The sequence below is a fragment of the Rhodamnia argentea genome, chromosome 5 (assembly GCF_020921035.1).
Source record: "Rhodamnia argentea isolate NSW1041297 chromosome 5, ASM2092103v1, whole genome shotgun sequence".
Classification (NCBI taxonomy): Eukaryota; Viridiplantae; Streptophyta; class Magnoliopsida; order Myrtales; family Myrtaceae; genus Rhodamnia; species Rhodamnia argentea.
This window is the reverse complement of record NC_063154.1, coordinates 29408743-29430180: the sequence shown is the minus strand read 5'-3', so window position 1 is coordinate 29430180 and position 21438 is coordinate 29408743. Positions and strand designations below refer to the sequence as shown.

Sequence of the window (21438 nt, the reverse complement as noted above, 5' to 3'; positions counted from 1 at the left end):
TTGAGAACGACCCAAACGCCACGCCGAGGAAGAAAGAGGAGAGATGGGCATGGAATGTAATGTTGAGGGAGGAGATAGACTAAAGAAGTTGAACGGTAGCAGACCACTCCACGTCGTTACCGGGCCAAAATAAAATTTAAAGAAAGATGGCTGTCACTATCGGTCGCTGCATGATTAGAGCTCGACCATTAGTTGAAAATAAGTCTTTGTTTTTAGTGTATTGTCTTCAAAGACTGCAATGAAGGGCGAGTGCAATGGCCATGACCTTGATGCCATGTGACTTTAGTGTAGGCCCCACATGTCCCCATATCTATATCAGTATCTCCGCCTGTACTATGGTTTAAATTAGCAATATTTATTCACTCTTTCGAGCCCCGCATGACGTCTCTTCTTCGAAATTTAGATGTCGCGATTTTCTTTGGCAATTGCCCTTTTTTGTGTGATAAAAATTTAGATGTGGAAATGTCATAGCGTAGAAACACGATGCTTACAGTAGGTATGCTATCCCTCACTAGATGGCTACCTCAAATCATAACTAGGGACTGCCTCAAGCATCATGAAACTATGCTATAAAACTCGTAAGGCTTTAGAATTTCTATTCCACGTAATCCATCGAGTGGCGGGTGGAGAGCATACTTATAACCATAACATCATTTCAAGCTAAAAATACCATTCTAACGAGATGACAACACCATTCCAGGGAGAAGAAGAGAAAGATTTTAGAAAGCCATGGGAGTATTGAAACACACTTTTTATTTCGGGGAGGGCTCGTCTGCCCCAAACCATTACAACACATTGGCCATTATAGGTAAAGAGCAAGGGAGTTCTCAGAACTCGTGAATTAGACAATATACTCGACAGTAAATAGTAAAAGTATACAGTGAAAATACTATGCACGAAAGAATTTGATTGCATCAATTTGACAAGTTTTATTACTCAATTACCTTTTTTTTGTAAATTTTGGAGCTCAATTGCACTTTCGCGACAAGTTTTATAATTCTAATACAATTTTCCCTTAAAAATAGACAAACGGGACTGATAAGGAAAAGTTGAAGCTGTTCAATTTTTTTGACAACCATAATTTACTCATAAATCCCCAGATTTGTTATGACTCTTTGAAAAGATTATGACTAATTTCTAACCACAAATAGTTATGACTAATTAAACTCGAGAGGGATGTTCTCTTTGGACATGACAAATACGCAGATTTACTTCAAAATAAAATGCATGTCCGTATTTTTGTATTTGCAACATACCATGGAAGAAAACATGGCTTTATTAAGTCCATTTTATTTTCTTTTTTTTTTCATTTTATTTTCTTTTTATGATCCAGGTGGGAAAATTCTAAGGCCCGAGTCGCCTGGCTACCTAGAATCATATGAAACATGGCCTACAAGCTCCATGAACGTGTTAAGTTGTGGTAATTTTATTTACATTTTAAATTGTTCTCTAATTAGTATTAGAAATAGAGCATATGCGTTGCGTGTGAAGAGATATGGTGAGAAAAATCAAAATGTTACAGACTAAAAGAGTATGTAACCCACCACGGGCATGGCGTGTTTGGTGAGAATCAAACCCTTTAGCGCCGGCGTAAGCCACAGTCGAGGTTCGAAACTCTCCCAACGCGTTTCTCGGACTTAAATGGGGGGCCCTTGCCGATGGGCTACGGGGCCAGCCTTCCTCCGTGTATAGTCGCCGTCGGAAAAGGCAAAACTCGATTACGACCCATGGATCCTAGATCATAAAAAAATATAAAAAGTATGTAAAGATTTTTGACCCATTTTTTAAAAGTAATTCCCATAGTTGGGAAAGGAAAAGTGAGAGATTATGGAATATTGGAAATTTTTTGAATCCAAATTTAGAAGGGAGGAGATTCACTAATTACTGGCGATCTTCTTAAATACATGCACAAGTCTTTCATGGATTTTGTCATGGATTATGCTTTGTAAAAATGTGAGGTTGAAGACGTCATTGATTTTCTTACTTGATTGAGTAATTTAATATTCTCAAGCGTATATTTACAGCAACATCAAGTTCAAAGTATAGGCAGCATTAATCTTCAAGTTATATTTTACCGGAACTTTATTTTAACTTCTGAAAAATACCTTATATAGTATTTTTAATTTCATGACAATGGAGATGTTAAAGTATGAGGGTATGAGGCCAACAATATTTCTCTATCTCGAGAAGAATGTCCATATGATGTGTTGTATATAATAATTTCAGTAAAAAAAATTAACAAATAATCATGATAAGGACCCAATTAAAATTCAGAAGGTTAAGAAAAATAGTTAAATTGAAGTATGAATAAAAGCAAAATAGATTAAAACTAACACTTAGAAATGGAGGAATGATATATCGTTGGAGCACTTTCACCAAATATTATTGTGTGAAAAATGGAAGCCCCTAATATTAGGGGTAAGCGATTCTAGGCTCTTTTCAAATTCCACTTGGAACCTAGAATCTAACCGTCGAAACCGATTCCCCTTTTTATGAAGCCCGGAACCCGCCCGATCACACAGGTTCCAGGGTCGGTTGTAGAGGCTACCTAAGTTCTAATTATATTTTCAATTAATGATTGTAGTAAATTACTACCCCTAATAATCGCAATTTGCCGTTACAATCCACTGATCATACCTCATATTTAAACACAATAACAATATGAAACATCAATAAAGTAAAACTCTCGATCGTAGATATCACCCGAAATGGAAACTCAAACAAATGATTCTTGATTACGCACTCATCATCGGATGCTTTAAAATACCGTAGTATCGCTTGCAGACATAGAACATAAAAAGCACAATGACTTGTTTCGGATTCCAGGTTCCGCTTTCTAGAACGTGGAACCTACCCGTCAAAGCCAATATCCCAATTCCCGAAACCTACCATTTTTCACTAGTTTGGTTATCTGATTCTCGATTCTACTATGAAAACACATTCATGCATATTATGATGATATGTTTTAAAACTATGCCATTGCCACAACCAATGGAAGCTTGAGAAACACCAAACTTAGGTCCTTCCCAAGAAAAAAGGTGAGATAACCACATCATGACACCAACACGGTGGGCTTGGATGTATTTTAGGGCTAGAAAATACTTGAACGTGAGCAACTAGAACTCTGTAATTCTCCGGTTAATAAGTATATGCTTTTCAATTGACCCTCCCATAGAATATAAATTAATATTTCAATCGAACTAGATAAATCTCTCGTATTATTTATTATTCCTGATTAATTTCTCTAGTGATCTGTTCTCTCGCTTAGGATTTAAATTGCAAGATCATTTGGTTCCCACGTAATTTTACAATAATAGCCATGGCTAAACATTAATCTGTTGGTTTATTTCCATATCGTAGCAAACATATCTTGTGTGCGATGCGCCACATGCTAATCCATTTCCCAGCAATGGACGCTTTGGACTCTAGCTTTTTCATAAAGCGGCTTTTCTGAAGGTTGACCCGGGATGGAGATGGGATACCCCACTATCTTATGTCTGTTCCAATTATTGCATCTTCTGGTCCTGAGCAGCGTGCGTAGCTCTTTTTTTTTTTTTTTTAATTGACAGAGCTTTATCAGACAAAAGAATACATGTGGACCATATTTTTGCATGAATGGTTCAATTTTTGGACTTTTGTAATAATGCATGGCTGCTATTTTGGAAATAATGACTTTGATAAGGATGTCATAGAAAATGAAAGTATAGACTAAGAGCTCTGAATGTTAAGGTTCTTTGCATTTGTGCTTTGAGTTGCTTAAGGGACATGTATTTACCAAATCGAAATATTTTTGTTCACGTGCGTGCTTTTTTCCGGCCCCTGCCCTTTCATTCAACCGCTTAGCCTTGTGAGTGTTCCTACTTATCATATAGAGATTTCATTCATGTCATACATTAGACATTGTTTGATTATCTTCTTCTAATGCCATAATCAATTGGAAACTTCTCTCTTTATCGGCTTTACATATCAGAATAACATAAACTTCTAGATTATAAATTAAGAAAACACTCATTATAACCGAAAATTGTCGTTTAATATATATAGCAATTTCTGATAATCTTCTTCTTATTGACATATTAGCCCGGGGCTAACTTAGACCCTTATATCTAACTAACGGTGACCATTAGTCATGTATTATCTTTGAATTTTTTGCAGATATGTTGGCTAAAAGCCCTCGAATCGTCCCTTTAAATGAGGAAAAAAAAGTCAGTGCATAACAAAAAAAGAAATGTTATGACTAAATAAAAACATCCAAACTTAATATTTTCACATTCTCATTCTTTAACTGGTTTAATATACATATTCATTAGAAAAATTTGAATTCACGACCTCCCGCTCCGATACCATGAAAGATTTTATGGGACCACGACCAACCGCTTTAAACCTTAAGTTGTTAAAAGAATGCATGGTTTAATATTTATTTATTCCAAAAAATATAGATATTTTTTAAGATAAAACCCAGGATTTTGCTAACCAGGTCAATATGCGACCCAACTCAAAATTTCATTCAAGTATTTCAAGTCTTCGCAGCACGGATTAATGTGGTTTTTCAATAAGACCTTCGTAACATGCGCGCGAAGCCTTAGCCCATTTCAAATTTGAACTTTAGGTCTGAAAGCCCCTTTGAAGCCCGGCCCCTCTCTCCTTCCAACTGTAATGCCATGGAATGGGCATGATTCCTTGCCACCTGAGGACTGGGTCACCTCAAGCAAAAGTTCGAATGAAAGGCATTTGTGGAAGGTGGGGATGCCCAAAATTGACAGAGGAAAGGGATAAGGTTCATGCAATTGAAAAAGGGAAAGAATGAATCAAGCCACAACTAGACAGAACTCGATTAATGACCGGGACGGCTTGCTACAGGATCGAGACGTGCCCTGGTTCGTTGTCGTCATGCAAGCGACCTTGTTTGCGACCGGGCCTAACTTGATCCATGACTAGGGGTGTGCACGGTCCGGGCCGGTCCGGTCCCGGCATGGAACCGGGGACCGGACCGTAGTCCCGGTCCTCATATTTTCGGGACCAAGGACCGGACCGGGACCGCCGGTCCCGGTCCGGGCCGGTCCCGGTCCGGTCTCGGTCCCGCCCAAGAGGGACCGCTAACTATTGAAAATCTAGTCAACTTAATAAATTATGCCATGGTAAAAACATAGCGACTCGCTATGACTTTTATGATCGACGAATTTGACCAAAATGTTCGAATTCAATACCAAATCCAGCCATTACATGATAAAAACATCACCAACCGCACTAAAAAAGCTCAAGGAGAAAAGATGACAAAAAAAAAGATGGAAAATAAGACTAAAAAGAGAGTCTTGAGGAAGAAAGTGCGACCATGCAAGGTTGAGAAAAAAATGGGCGGTGGACTTTTATTATTCTGTTTTGTTTTCAATTTTTTTTTTGCAATTGTATATATTTATATATAAATAATTATATATTATTGGCGGTCCGGTCCGGGCCGGGCCGGTCCGGTCCCAATGCAAGAAACCCGAGGACCGGACCGCCTGGGCACCGGTCCCATTTATTGGGACCGGGGACCGGACCATCCACCTCAAGGACCGGCCCAACCCGGCCGGTCCGGGCCGGTCCCGGGTTGGTCCGGGCCGATCCGGTCCAGTTTGCACACCCCTATCCATGACCGAAACTTTCTTTACTCGCCATTCGTTTTTATTGATTGTGGCCACGATTTTCTATTCCCCATATTTCGATTAGCTTTTTTGGCATACTACTATGCGACTGGTGCATATCGCTTTTATATACAAATAACGCCTTGCAAGGGAGCGTAATTGAAACTACATGTCAATATAGGCTACTCACATGTTGTAATATGCGGGCGCCATGCAGATGTTCAATTGAACTCATGCATATATTGAGTGGCCTTCAGAATCTACACAATTTTACTGAATTGCATGCTTAGATTTGATTTGGGGTTTTTCCTGTTGACAAGAGCCCTAAATTTGAAGCGTACGGGCACTGCATTGTCAATTCAGTCGACCTTAGACCTAAGCATGATACCGGTCTTCTCTTCTGATGGCAACGATTGAAAATATCGATTTTGGGGGAAGCTTCAACTGATAGTTCAGCTTCGCAAGCAACCGACAAGTTCTGTCGATTTGAAAATTTTCACTTCCTTTAGTTTATGGGCTCATAAGATTACCTATTAGAGGTGATCGTCTTTTTTATTCTTTTAAAAAGGTATACCGAAAGAAGACATATATGATTTATAAACCGAGAGAATGTGATAGAGACGATCACTGTTAGCAATCCTTTAAGCGTTACTATAGGAGTTCGAAATATTAATGGCATTTTGGCTTCAAATTGCCAGGTTGGGATTGAGGACTTCAAATTTTTATGCTAGAAAAGGCTTGTGAAAATGGACATTTTTTTGCCATCTTTCTTTAGTGTTTGCTTGACTTTATTCTGGTGGTTGGCCCACGTTCGAGAGAGAAACTTGTCTAAATCAGATGTATGTGACACGAGCCGGGAGTTTCGTGTCACTCGTACGATGCGAGGGATCAAACAACTGGTGTCGTCGGGTCCTTCCACACTCGTAAACCTTGAAATGATGCTTGTTGGTGTCAAACATAATGAGTGAGTGATGCAAAGGGTAAAAGTCAACTGGGTCTGTGGAAGTAGTGTCATGACAATTTGTGCTTGGAGTTCTAAGATTAGATAGAATACATCCTTTAGGAGCTCTGAAGGTGAGGATGACCTCCCGTGTACAAACCGGTCAAGAGATGATGCTGCTCTCCCGATGATGCAATGGCAAGCCGAAACCAGTTGTAGTGCCTAATGTAGTTTGTTATTGCTCGATACAAAGGATGCCCGAGCTAAGGTGAGCATGGTATGACTTGATACGAGAAAGACATTTGCCTGAGTGTTCCATAAATAACTAAAGAAAAAGGGCTGACCTGGTCTTGCACGACTCGTCGGGCGCCCCACAAGCAGTTCCGCAGTTAAAGAATCTCCGAGCCCGCGACAAATGGCATATTAGCAAGAATCCCTCCACTAGGTGTGTGAATCAGAAGAAACTTAGTGGAAAGAGTGAATCGCCGGAGCCAAAACAAAAGAAAAAAAGAAAAGGCTCGCACAATGTGTGGCTTTCGACTTGCTTCTAGGATGCCAATGGGGGCATAGGGAGAAACCGGTTCCTCACCGAAATGGGAAACATTCTTGGATCAATTTGGCAAATCACAAGATGGGTCTTCTACCATGTTATAAATAAGCAAAAACCCTCCATTGGTTAGCTAAATATAAAAGAGAGAAAAGAAAAAAAAAGTGCTTATTAGGGAGAAAGAAAGGTGCTGCCAGGTTAGTGCGGTTGGCCAAAGCACCACACTTTGAAAGCGACGGTGACTATAAAATGGTGCTGCTAGGGGAAAAGCAGTTGGCCAAAGTGCCACATTGAATCGCACGGGTGACCAAAGAAAACCCAAACGGCCATCAAAACAAAAACAAAAGAAAACAAAAAGAAGCTATCGATGTTAAGGAAAAATAGTTCCGTTGGGTGAGTGCGCGACTCCATTGGAGTTGATGGTAGGAAAAGGGGCAAGGAAGCGACATAATTCACAATGAGGGCGTTGCGCAAATGAGTGGAAAGAATGACACAGGCCGGGAGTTTCGTGTCTCTCGTACGATGCAGAGGATTGAGCGATTGGTGTCGTCGGGTCCTTCCTCACTCGTAAACCTTGAAGTGATGCTTGTTATTATCAAACATAGTGAGTGAGCGATGTAGAGGGTAAGAGTCAACTGAGTTTGTGGGAGTGTTGTCATGACGGTTTGTGCTAGGAGTTATAGGATTAGATAGAATACATACCTTAGGATCTCCGAAGGCGAGGTTGGCCTCCCGTGTACAATCCGATCGAGGTTGGCCTCCCGATAAGTGTAAGAAACTCATTTAGGTCGGCTGAGATGAACAATGGAAGATTCAGTTGAGGCTGCATAATAGTATACCAATACGTGTCTGCTGTATACTCAATTGTGATGAGCCAATTGAAAGTTATCCTAAAAAATGCTCAACTATATGTCTAGTCTCAATTTTACCCCAAATTTTTTTATCTCAGAAAAAACCCTCAAACTTTAGGTCAAGTATCAAATTTGCCTTGAATTTTTCTTTGTCTCAGAAAAAATCCTAAACTTTAGTTACAGTCTCAAAATTGCCCCAAATTTTTTTTGTTTAAAAAAAATCATAAACTTTCAATTTATTCTCAAATATACCTTGTGCTCCATTTCTAACTTGACGTGACATTTTCACATTGATAGAAAGATTAACATTAGCAAAGTAATGGGGCGATAGGTACGGACCAACTTGACGTTTCCACATGGATAACAAATAGGCCACAATAAAAATCATTGAAATTATCCAAAATGAAATTGTTCCAAGATATGAAATTAGGGACTTCTAACAATGATTTTTGGATAAAGGGCTAATGGGGAAGATTTGAGATTAGAGTAAAAATTGGTGATTTTTCTCCTAGACAAAATAAAAAGTTTTGGGTTAATTTGGGAATAGACCTAAAGTTTGGGGTTTTTTTGAGAAAAAAAAAATTAGGGATAGATTTGGGACTGGACCTAGAGTTTGGGGCTTTTTCAGACAAAAAAAGTTTGGGGTAAAATTGTGACTAGACCTAAAGTTTGAAGTTTTTAGGAATTCGACCATCATTTACTTTTGGCTTTTATTTTCTTTTTTGAACTAGTTACAATCTCATCAGTATTCTCCTTTTTTCCCTTTGTACAATTGGACCAAATGGTTTAGGGCCAACTGAACAAAATATTATTGAAAGTCCAATTTTTCCCTATTAGAATCAAAACCCTATTTTCTAGGAATGCTTAGCTCAATTTATCACCTTTCTCGCTCTCAGCTGCTCCTTCGCTTCTCTTAGCTTTGCACCGCTCGCTCGACTGCAAGTTCCTCTCCACCTCCCACAACCAGCACTCCCCCCAACCCCTCCGGGGCCGCCGATGGATCTGCTTTCAATTGGTTAGATCTGTGCATTTCTTAGTTTGTAATATGCAGCATGTGTGTTTGGTTCTGATAACATACTTTGTTGGGGACATATGTGAACATATTTATTGTAATGAAGTGACTCTCTTGTATAAATTTATTGCTATGTCTCTTTACATTACTTCAACACTAAATATAAAAGTTTAGAGTCATTTTTTTCAATTTTAAACAAATTAAAATGAATAAACTAAAATTTGTCACGTCAAAGGGCTTTCCAATTGTAATGTTTACCAAACAACATTTAGTCTAAAGTTGCTTTTCAATGCACTTTGCAATTACAGCTTATCAAATAGTCAAGCATTTCTCCAAAACCCTTTAGATTAATGCTCCGTTTGTTTCACGGAAAATGAAGTGTTTCAAAAAAATATTTTCTAGGAAGTTTTTTTCTAAGAAAATAACAATATTTTCCGGTGTTTGGCCGAAAGTTGAAAACGAATTGGAAAATGTTTTCCGTCGTTTAGTAAGGAAAATCAATTTCTATGACACATAAATTTTTTATTTTTTAATTATCTTTTTACTTTTTTTTCATTTTTTTGATTTTTTTGTTAAAATTTTGTTTTTAAAGGGAAGTAGAAGGTGTGAGCGCACTCCGCCATAAAAATGGCGGTCCCCCGCCCTGTTTCACGCTCTGCAAGCAAATTTCGCATCTCATCTGCAACAACAGCAATGGATTCAAGAAATTGAACAGCATCAGGGCTGTTGCTCTGGTGCTCGCCACCGCCACTCCTCTTCAGAGCAGTCTTGCACTAGTGCCTCGGGCTGCTGGGCTAGGATGAGGCGGGCGTGGCCGCAGAGGTCCGACAACATAGGAGGGGGCTTGGCTGCGGTTGAGACCGGGAGCGCGGGGGGGAGGGATTGGAGAAGAACCCGAATTTGGAGGAGATTCTGGGTATATTGCCGGTGCTGTCGCTATGGTTGATCCTCGGGAGCTTACGGGAGAAGGTCTTGGCATCGTCGTCATCTTTAGGGATGGAGGTGCAGAACGCTCTTCTCCAAGAACTATTGTTCGTCCTTGTATCTGCTTCGTTTTGGGAGGGGGGAGAAAGAGAACGAGAGAGAGAACAGGGATGGAGGAGAGAGAACGAGAGAGAATAGGGATGAAGAGAGAGAACGTGGCCTGAAGAGAGAGAATAGGGATGAGGAGAGAGTTTCTTTTCAATGTCAGAAACTTACGTGGCCACAGGGCTAAGAATAAGATGGAGGGGGAAAATGATTTCCATCGACTACTCATAAATTGTGACTAAACCAGTGCAAGACTGCTCTGAAGAGGAGTGGCGGTGGCGAGCACCAGAGCAACAGCCCAGATGCAACTCCGGTGTTTAGAGGTTTTTTATGTTAACTAGAAAATATTTTCCGTTGACTACTCATTTTCTGCCCCCCAAATACCGAAAATTGGGGAAAATATTTTCCAAAAAAATATTTTTTGTGAAACAAACGGAGCCTAAAAGCATTTACATTTTTCTAAAGGCTTTTCTTAAATGTTGAATCAAGAGCTAAATGTCTAGTGAGCTCTCGAGCATCTTTTCCATGGTTCTAAATGCCTGAGCCTCTCACTGTCCTTGAGAAAAGCTAGAGAACTCAAATCAGAGTATCCCTTTATTGCAATGGGATGGGACCATCTTTTCTTGAGAAGGTAATGGTGCTAAGGCCCCGATCTCCTTTCATAACTGGCATATGTCCATTATGAATGTTACCCATTCTACATTTGCGCCCCACTATCCAAAAATTTTTCCCAAGTTAATTTGTTTCTGTAGAAACCACAGGACATGTTATGCTCGTTCAAGGGAAAAGTTATCTAAAAAATCCTAAACTTAATGTATTTTAATCAATACAGTTATAAACCTTTCAATTTTGCTAATTGAGTCCTAAACATTTTCATGCTTTTTCAATTGAGTCCATCCAGCTAATTTTGGCCGGAACCTGATGACTTGATCATCGGTGATCCTACATGGCATAACAGGCGATGATCGGAGGGCCTAAGGGCCGGCACGGCCACCCTCGCACGCACCGTGCGAGGGTGTCATAGCCCTCGTGGGCTTTGGGTGAGGGCCACGACACCCTCATCGGATCCGGGCGTCGCAGTCCTCACCCAGAGTTGGTGAAGCACAAGAGAAAAAGTAAAAAAAAAAATTCAAATGTCGACACCAGCGCCGCCCATGCTATGTAGGGTCGATTAGTGACCACGCAATCAATTTCCTACCAAAAACGGTCAAATGTACTCAATTAACAAAACATGGAAAGGTTTAGGATTCAATTGGCAAAATTGAAAGATTTAGACTAAATTAGCCACAATATAAAGGTTTAGAATTTTTTGGTCAATTTTTCCTTTCTTGAAGTGTTCATGGCCTTTTGCATAAATTAGGACACAAGGTCAGAGGGTTGAAAAAAAGGCAATAACCACCTTCAATCAGGAATCTACTAATTTCTAGTTTAAGCATAAACGCCTCTCGAAAATGCTTGATTGGTAGTTTCTCTAGACATAATGTTCTACATATTGACATATTACACTTGAGCTGGCTTAGACTCTTATAGAGCTGAGCATAATGGAACGCCCCAATTCGGAATCGCCCAAACCGAACCGATTGGGTTGGTTCGGTTCCTAAAGGCTTCAGCCTGATTTTCAATTTCATAAATTGAAACCGATTATGATTGGTCCGATTCCAAGAAGGAACAAGACCGCCCAAAGCATATAAATTTTATTTATTTATTTATTTATTAAATTTAAACATAAACTTAATTTAGCCTCCTTCGTTTATGCTTCCGTTCATCACATCTATGTGGATGAGAAAACGGATCACCATGGCTCAACTTCACAAAAAGAATGCGTGGGCTAAATACTTATAGCAAATTATTTGCTCATTGTGCAAGTCATTCTCTCGTTAGCGTCCCACATCGATTAGGAGACACAATGAGAGAGAATGACTTGCTATAAAGATAGAATGCATAACCCACTTATTTTAGTTTTCGACCGGTTCCATTGGATTGCTCAAACCGAATTAGGATCGAATCGACGGTGTGGTCCTCGATTTCCTAAAATTGGGAAGGTCAGGTCCCTAGTTCACTAAGGAGCCGGACCGACCCAAACCATGCTCATCCCTAGACCCTTATATCTAATTAACATTGACCATCAGTTGAGCCTTGACTTTTCATGTATTATGGGTGAGCATGGTTCTAAGGTAAAATATGAGCCTTGACTTTTTATGTATTAGGGGCAAGCATGGTTTTAAGGTAGAACCCGGAACCCGACCCCAAATCCGGTTCCATGTTCCAACTTCTAGGTTTCAAAGTATGCACGATAAATTCCAAGTTCTAAAAATTAGGGAACATGTTCCAAAGGATAGATTCCAAGTTCTAGAAAGATGGAACCTTAACATGTTTTTGTGTTATTATTGGTATATGTCTTTGCACAATCCTACGGTATTCCATGTTGTCCGATGATGAATGTGTATATGGAACTACTAGTTTGAGCTTTCATTTTCAGCGATATTGATTAATGAGATTAACGTTTCATATTTATTCGTGTGATTAAATATAAGTTGTGATCAGTGGATTGTAATAGCAAATTGTGGTCATTAATCATGATGATTCACTGCAATTATTCAATTAAAAGTACCGGAGGAACCCGAGTATATCATGAAACCCGTGATAGAGTAGGTTTTAGGTTCCGGGGTATGCAGGGTAGGTTTCAGATTTTAAAGTATGCAAAGTAGGTTCCGGAGTATGCGGGGTAGATTTTAGGTTTCCAAAAATGAGGAACCTGTTCTAATGGGTAGGTTTCAAATTTTAAGTGAAACCTATATTGAACCTGAAATCACTTATCCCTAATACATGAAAAGTCAAGGCTCATTCTCAACTGAATATTCTCACGTTCTCATTATATAAAAGCATTCTTTCAAATTTAGAAATTGTGGATATTCTTTTGGCTAAAACCACTGAAGTTTGTTAACAACTTAACAACAACAACAAAAACCCCCGGATCGATATGCGACTTGGCTCAAAATTTCAAGCAAGTATTTCAAGACCTCGCGGTACTGATTAATGTGGTTTTTCAATAAGACCCTCTGACATGCACATAAAGCGTTGATCCATTTCGATTTTGAAGGTCAGGTCTGTAAGCCCTTTTGGATCGCTCGGTCCCTCCCTTCTTCCAATCGTAATGGCATGGAATCATACAATACTTGGGCATGATTCCTTGCCACCTATGGATCACCGCAAGCAGAAGTTCGAATCAAGGCATTTATGGAAGGTGGTAACGCCAAAATTGACAAAGGGAAGGGATAAGTTTCATGTAATTGAAAAGGGGAAAGAATGAATCAAGCTTAACTAGACAAAGCTTGATTCGTGACCGGATGGGGCCTCCTACGTGATCGAGACGTGCGGTGGTCCGCTGCTAGCATGCATGCGACCTTGTTCATGACCGGGCCTAACTTGATCCATGACCGGAACTTTCTTTACTCGCAACTCCTCCCTATGGATTGTTACCACACTTTTATTTTCGTAATATTTTTATTACTTTTCTTTTTCATATTGCTATTCCATATTGCTATTCATTGATTTACTAAAATGTCCTTGCAGGAGACTGAAATTAAATGATGGGGTGCCGTAATTTTGCAGCTACATGTCAATTAAGGCGGATCTAAGAAAACGCTAGCGCCATGTCGATGTACAATTGAATTCATGCACATATTGAGTGGCCTTTGGAATGTACACCATTTAACTGAATTGCATGCTTAGTTTGAATTAGTGATTGCGTTTTTGGACAATGATAATTGATACCCCGTCAGAATATCTTCGAAGAATTCTAGTTGAATAATATTGGGCGAAAAGGGAATCCTCTGTATATTCAAAAACTATGAGGTGAATATAAACAATGGAGCAAGGTTCCGTGAACTCCTACCACCGTTTCAACGATGAAATGATATTATTATTGTTAGGAAAAATCCCTTATAATATTTTGAAGATGATAAAATAATCAAAGGCTACTGATGAATTTATTGATTGAGTAGAACTAGGTAAAAGATGCACAAGCTGTTATGCATATGTTGTCTTAGCAGAACGTCCGAAGGTTGTGAGTTCTCCATCAATGGTGAACAAGGCATTGGGTGTAGAGGTGTCTCCAAGCTGGAGGTACCTAAGTATAATGTGAATAAGCCTAGAAAAGGAAGTTCAAGAAAGTTTGGAAGGACATTGGATAGGTGAACAAGAAGGCGAACCATGATTGCCAATACGCTAGGAGGGACTAGAAGATGGAAACTCAAGTGAAGCACTGCATATTGCGTTTGAAGTTTGTACGAGCTCAAACGTCGATGCAAGACAAGCTCAAACGTTGTCGTAAAGGTCAAGCTCTGAGGGAGTATTTCTTATGCAACAATCAAGCTATTATGAGATACATTCGAGAAGAAATAATTAAGATGTTATATTATCACAATAGCTATCAAATCAAGCTGGATTCGTTCTTGAAGATTATCAATCATGAAGATCATTCAAGGGCTTGGATTACGGAAGACGAGGATGGCTTACCATTCGAATAACTCCATCTTGGGAAACCCTAATCATGATTATATGGGCGATCTAATCAAATGGGATATTCATTCTTTTGATATTCTCCACAGCTACGAAATCCTTTGTATACAATCTCATCTAAACGGAAAGTTTGGAGAATTATCCTTTGGAGACTTTGCGATGGTTAGTTTGAAGGTGAAAGAGTATAAAGGGATATCTCAAGGCTGAAGAGAGCACGAGAGTCTAGAACGTTAAATTCCAAAGTTCAAGAGAGCTTCACATCATTCATATATTATTGATCCAAATACTGTAATACTTACAGGATTTCATTCAAATGCGTGAGTGATAGACGGAAAGAATCATTGCCGAGTTGTAACCTCTAAGCTATTCACTAGTGGAATCCAGCCGATTAGTTGTCAACGTGACGAAGTGGATGTAGGCTTGAATAAAGCCGAATCCTATAAACTCTATGCGTACATTCTCTATCGCTTGAACTACTTGTCATTTTCATTTGATAGTTGAATTGTGTACGCTACTACTTCTAAGGATATCTTAGATCTTGCTCTCACTCAAACTCTAAACTAAACTCTAAGCTTATTTGTTTAAAATTCTGCACTAATTTTTAAAGCTCTTTGAAATCATCTATTCACCCCTCTTTAGGTGATACCGTTAATCCCAACAATTATTACACATTGCTAGTTCTATAGTTCAGGTCGAACTACCTCAAACTTTTGTTTTTTTTTTTTTTGGGGTGGGGGTTGGGGTTGGTGTTTCTAAAATTGCCTCGAACGAGAAGCATCGAGTTTGAGAGATATTTTCCACGTTTTCTCAATAGACTTTTTGGAATTAATTTCTATCATAAAGAAATTAAAGCTAAAGCTACAAGTACGAGACAATAACTCGTCTCAAACCGAACCGCTGAATAGTGCTGTTCAAAGGACGTTGTGGTTCTGACGTGGACGTCGTCCGTCTACGTGGCGTGACCGGCATTGATATGGGTATTTTTTAATAAGTTTTTTAACAACGTAATTTGTTTAATTATTTTCTATGGGCATAGCGGCCTCATTAACAGCCAGCGAGGGCTTGTTGGTCCTCACCGGACGGTCGATGAGGGCATATGGGCCCTCAACCAGAAAAAAAGAAAGAAAAAAAGAGAAAAAAATAATTCAAAAACATTACCAAAAGGTATCCACGTCAGCCCAGTCATTCCATGTAGGATGGAAAACGTCCATATCTCCAACCAAAATTAGTTGAATAAACTAAATATGCACAAATGTAAAAGATTTATAATTAAATTGACAGAATTAAAATGTTTCGGGCAATTGACATACAATGCAAAAGGTTTAAGACCTTTTGTACACTTTTTTCAAATTAACTCGTGTGTGAGGATGAACTAAATTATATTGTGACCAAAATTTAATGTGGTCTTTCCAATTTTATTTGACGACCGTGGAGACTTTTCTTTTTTGTCGAAAGAAAGATTCCATTCATTAATCGGGATAATACTCGAGAGGTATATAAAATGCTTTCAAGCTCCCAAATAACTACAGAAAAAGGCAAATATCAAAAAGCAAATAATAAGGCATATTCTGCAACTAGAAGCACACTCTCATCCTTCAAGAACAGATCTGCCACCATAAAATTTCGACGGCCGATCACCAAATTCAATGATAATCACACACCAAGAACTCCCATACCAATTCATTAATCACGGTTGAGATTGATAAAGCACCAAGCAAGTATATATATGTGGCACCCATAATAAGTCATAGTTTGGAATCCGGTGGTGGTGGTGGTCCCATTGCCACCCTTATTTCGTTATCGTGCACAAACAATGTTAAGTGGTTTTTGCTGCATCTACGTTATCAAATTCTTTTAGCATTAGGTCGATTATTTTCGATTTGCGTGTGTAGTATCTCCAAATTTATGTAGAGTTAGCGCATGTTTCGTGAATGAGTTCCGGCGATTAGGTCTATTTGTTCCGGCCAGATCATATCCAGACTTCGAAATGGGCTAAACTAAAGGACATAACCAGTAAAGTAGGGATGACAGACGGGCCGGTTCGGTTTGGGCCAAGTACGGCCCGCACCGGTGCCTAAACAGCACATAATCAGCATAAAAAAACATTCCTTAAGAAACCACATTACCCCGATAGTGATTCGAACAATAAAAAAAAAAAATCAAGAACACGTCATATGCAAACTTTTGACTTGTCAACCTGCTTGATAGCCCCGTGGTTGGAAATTAAAAATTTACAGGTTGATGATATTAAGCTCGTTAGATAACTTTAATTAGAGTTAGGACCGAGCATAATGGATCGATCGAATCGAGAACCGCCGGGACCAGATTGGATTAGTTTGCTTGGTTTGGTTCCCTGAGATCTCAATCCGATTCCCGATTTCATAAAATTGGGTCCGGTTCCCGATTTCAGGGGGCGATCGGACCAATCCGAATAATATTTTTTCTTTAAAAAATTTTCCTAAATATAAATCCAAACCTAATCTAAGATGGTTAGTATAACTTTCAAGCTTAGCGACAATGCAATATAATTAACGAAAGGTTGTTCGGTGAATATGAAGTTAGCGAGAAAAATTTAACAACGAATTACCAAAAAAAAAAAAAAAGGCGACCGGTCCAATGATTAGATCATCCGGAATCGGATCAGGTCGGACTTGATTGGGAACCAGTCACCTCTAATTAGAGTTGTCTTGAAACAATCAATTAACATACAAAAGGGTCGCCTAATTCATTCAGTAGACGAAATAATTGATAGCAATTAGAGATCTTGCCAACTATATGGTTAGGACTCACCCATTATGGTCGCGATCCTATGTTTGTATAGAGATAAAGAGTGTTAACACCTAAAAATCAGTTCTTAAGTTCACAGCATTGATTTCTCAATCGGTTCATTCATGTATAACCTGAATTGGAACACTGTACAATCTAGCCTTACCCATGCAAATTTCTATAAATGCTCTTTCAATTTTGTTTTCATTTGGCCATAAAACAATATAAACAAAACATAATGTTGATAGGCCAAAAGCCGAGGAATGCAAAAACCAAACGAATGGACTGCCTTCTGTGTGCTGTTTTATTCTTACAAAAGGCTTTGGCACTTAAGACATAACAATGAGATGTTGGGAGAATCCGTACGAACACTTCAGGTGAGTCGAGCAACCAGAACCCTTAAAGACGCGCCAAATCTGCGAACACAGGCCACCCAGCAGAGAACAACACTCGGGCGTCCCGCTTATATCTTGAGAGATTCACTGCCCATGATCTGTCTGAATACGTAAGAGTTGCTGTTTTCTTGTTTTCTTCAATATGTTGCCAGACGAATTTGCCGGGAACACGCTGCACATGAGTAAACGTTTGAATAACCAGCATATGCTATGTATACTGAACGAAGGACAATAATTTAAGCATGCACTCTTGGAAAAAAAAGCACACAAGGCCATATTAGCGAGTTTCAGGAGCTTTAGCCAACAGTCTTAAGAGGCTCATGAAAGCCATCGATCTTAACCCGCAATGTAAAGCATTTTCAAACAAATTACAGAACATTAATTGCCATTTTAGGTTAGTACTCAATTCAAGTGACTGTCCATCCTTTCATGCGGAAAGTGATGGAGCAGCTTGTCGAGGATATCCAAGTGAATGGATAGTCCCCACATTATTACAGCCTTTGCTTCTGTTTTTTCTTCCTTTTTTCCTGATTCCGCATTACTCCACCACTGGAATGCCCCGCGCTTACTCCAAGGAAACTAACTACTGTCATATGATTCCCAATACAAACCAAATCAACCAAGGAAAACACTGAGGAAAGATTAGATAGAGATAGTAATCAAACTTGAGATATGGCAGTGATGGATTAGGCTCGAGATTATACCAATGTCCTAAAATGAGACCGTCGTATCACCATTTTGAAGAAGGGATGCTCCAAATCAAATTCGCTGGCTAACTCAGTAGTCCTGAGAGGCCTCGGAAGAGTAGGACCACGAAATACCGGCTCAGAATGGTTCATTCTGCATCTAGACCATTTGTTCCTGTCTGGCGTTAAAATGAGAACTTTTAGAGACATTATTGCCGTGAATATTTCTTTAACCGACTATGAAGATCTTTAGCATAGAATTCGTGTCATGCCATAACCAGCCTAAAGTTCCACTTCGCACAATGTAAATCAAGTTTCTACCTGCACTGCTGATAATGTAGACTCTGAATACAATGTCATCTCTATCAATTAGCTCAAACACGCAGACATTTCCTACACACAAGCGAGTTCCTCTCACAAATGCCATCCAACCAGAAGAGAATGCCGCTGCATTTGGATAGCTCCTAAGCTTCACCGGCCATGTTCTGTCTGAATGCGTAAGAGTTGCGAGTTCCTTCATTTTCCGGATGTGCTGTCTGATGAAACCACAAGGAACATTCTGCCCACACGTTTGAATAACCCGTGCTTTATAAGGACTGGGGAAGCATTCCCTTATTCAAGAAAGCAAGCAAAATGTAGGCCGATATGGTAGTTTTAGCGACTCCATGAACAGTCTTTAACAGGAAAATAGTCAAAATGTCGAAGTCTCTGATCTTAGCATTAGCATGAGCGGTAAAGGATCTTTGCCTTTTTTAAACAAATGGGATATAACAGACCCAAGGAAAACGCTAAGTAGTTTCTTACAGAAATCCAATCAGCTTAGGAAAAAAGCCAAAATAGTAGTGAATTAAGCTCACGATCTTACCAGTGTACCATGTCCAATATAAGATGGCCGGATCACCACCTTGAAAAAAGGATACTCTGAGTCAAATTCGCTGGCAAATTCAAAACTAGGAAGAGGACGCGAACTTGTCAGGCCACCATAATTCCGGTCAGGATGGCTCACTCTGCATCTAGAATGTCCGATCCCTTCTGTTCTTTGAAAAAAAGAAATATTTCTATGATGCCAGTTTGAACTTTTCATTGATTGATTTACTACCATGAACATATTTACCGCAGAATGGAGAAAATATCGTCATGGAAATCAAAATCTAGATAAGTTGACCAAACGAAAAATTCGCTTCTCTTCACCTTAGAAGTTGCATCTACTTAACCACTATAAGCATGATGGAAATCATAAAGTTATCAGTCAACATAAACAAGCTTATCAAAAAGTTCTCAAGTACTTGAAAAAGAACCAACAAAGGAGAGAGCTCTGTAAGAAGAAACAAGACTCATAAAATGACAAGACACACCTTCGAGATCTTGTGATGAGCAGCTTGGACTCGACTGAGAACATGGTGAATGAGGTTCGACCCTCATTTTTTGATGAGTAGTGCAATCCTCCGAATCTTCAAGTTCTACCACATCCTCCCTCTTTGGCGAGATAAATCCACTCCTGAGGTTCGATATGCCGCTCGACGAATAATCAATCTCTGAAGCGCTCTTATCAAATATCATCATGTGAAAACTGGAGTTTCCTTCATATTTGAAAACTATGAGGTGACCATGACCAACAGAGTAATGCTGCATAAATTCTCGCCACCCTTTCCACAACCAAACCGTGCCGTCGTTAGGCTTTTCTACTCCAATTCTCCAAGTCGAGCTGCCCGGAACCTTGAGTAGCACCAAGCTTGAGAGATCCTTTCCATATCTTCCTAAGAATTTTTTCGGAATTCCCTATTAAGGAAAACTCAAAAGTTATAGGTCCGGGACTCGAATTCATCAAAATTAGATCGAAAGTGCTAGGGAGAAAAGGTAGAGCACCGAGCAAATTTTAAGTTCTGCAACACGGCAATGAAAGATCGGTTTGCACACAAGCACGGTTTCACCGGGCAACTAAGGATTGAATTCTAGTTATAGTTGCTTCATTTAACGAGTGTAAAGCTAGAGAGACCCAACACCTTTGTCCACGCTATCCTTAGTCAACCAATCCTCAATTCCAAGTTAAAGAACTCATTTTCCATCTAGAATAATTCAAAATTGAACACTTTTTTCTTCAGGGTTTTTGTTCTTTCTTTCTTTTCGCAAGAATCAAGAGGTTGATACAAAGCCAAATGCATAGAAAGATCTCCAGATTGTATGTACACAGCACGAGGGCGAAGGTTCTAAACCAAGACAGAAACTCTCGAGACATTGGAGCTGAATCATAAGAAACAGACTGTTTGGAAATGTGGGACTTACGAGCTTCCCAGATTGAAGGGTGTCGGAGAGAATGATCTTGAAGAAGTGAGGACTATCAAGACGAGGTCCAGTCGCGACATCTAGCTCGGCACCTCCACCTTCTCTCGGCCGACGCCGACCGCAAGCCATGTACGGTAGTGTCACGGGGGTCACTGAAGGAGGAGGAGGAGGAGGAGGAGGCGGAGGAGGTGGTTGGTGGTGGTGGTTTGTGCGATTTGCCTTTGTTCCTGAGGCGACCTTCTCATAAAAGAACCTTACCGAGATTGATAATGTTATTTCCTGAAAAGGCACAAATTAGTTACTCCAAACAGAAAATTCCAAACATCAATCCAGTCCGCAGTAAGGAGGCATATGAAGTTATTGTTTAATCAAATATAGCCTCCATTACTCTATTTCCATAAATCGAGAATTCTCTACCGAAAATCGTTACTTGCCCAAATACCGTGTAGAGTTATCTTATCGGATTACATGCCACATCCTTAATCTGGCTTCATTCCCTAAGAAATTCAAAACTTTAGTTATAATCTCAAATCTATCTCTAATTTTTTTTTGTCTCAAAATATATCTTTAACTTTCATTTGATTCTCAAATCTATCGTAGTCGTCCAAGTCGCCATTAGTTATTCAAGGTGATGGTATTGCCACATCAGACAACATAAATTATAAGGGAAAGAAAAACTAGGAGAGAAAAAGAGAAAAAAGAATTTTTTTGGGTCAAACAAAGAGAAAAAGAATTGAAAAAACACAAAACTAGGTCCATTTATATAACAAAAAAACAACTTTTA

General features: G+C 39.4%; 2 protein-coding genes across 3 annotated transcripts in view; both read right to left on the bottom strand.

Moving 5' to 3' along the window:
- The window catches only part of LOC115730983, a 97452-nt gene that overhangs the window by 13866 nt on the left and 62148 nt on the right, over window positions 1-21438 (bottom strand). The window lies entirely within an intron of this gene.
- Window positions 18419-20922, bottom strand: LOC115731359 (B3 domain-containing transcription factor VRN1-like). 2 transcript variants are annotated; one of them, XM_048279308.1, is made up of 4 exons: window positions 20655-20922; window positions 19727-20150; window positions 19237-19403; window positions 18419-18930 (listed from the first exon to the last, which is right to left on the bottom strand). In XM_048279308.1, exons 1-4 carry the CDS (start codon window positions 20781-20783, stop codon window positions 18601-18603), a joined length of 1050 nt encoding a protein of 349 aa, XP_048135265.1. In that variant the 5' UTR covers window positions 20784-20922; the 3' UTR covers window positions 18419-18600. The 2 variants fall into 2 exon arrangements, with proteins under 2 accessions (XP_048135265.1, XP_048135266.1); XM_048279309.1 differs by having other exon boundaries at window positions 18699-18930; window positions 19237-19275.

Coding starts and splice junctions, on each gene's coding strand:
- LOC115731359 (XM_048279308.1), bottom strand. CDS start 20,783: ATGGCTTGCGGTCGGCGTCGGCCGAGAGAAGGTGGAGGTGCCGAGCTA. Junction 20,151..20,654: donor CCCTTCAATCTGGGAAGCTC/GTAAGTCCCACA, acceptor TTTCCTTAATAG/GGAATTCCGAAAAAATTCTT. Junction 18,931..19,236: donor ATATTGGACATGGTACACTG/GTAAGATCGTGA, acceptor ACGTGTGGGCAG/AATGTTCCTTGTGGTTTCAT.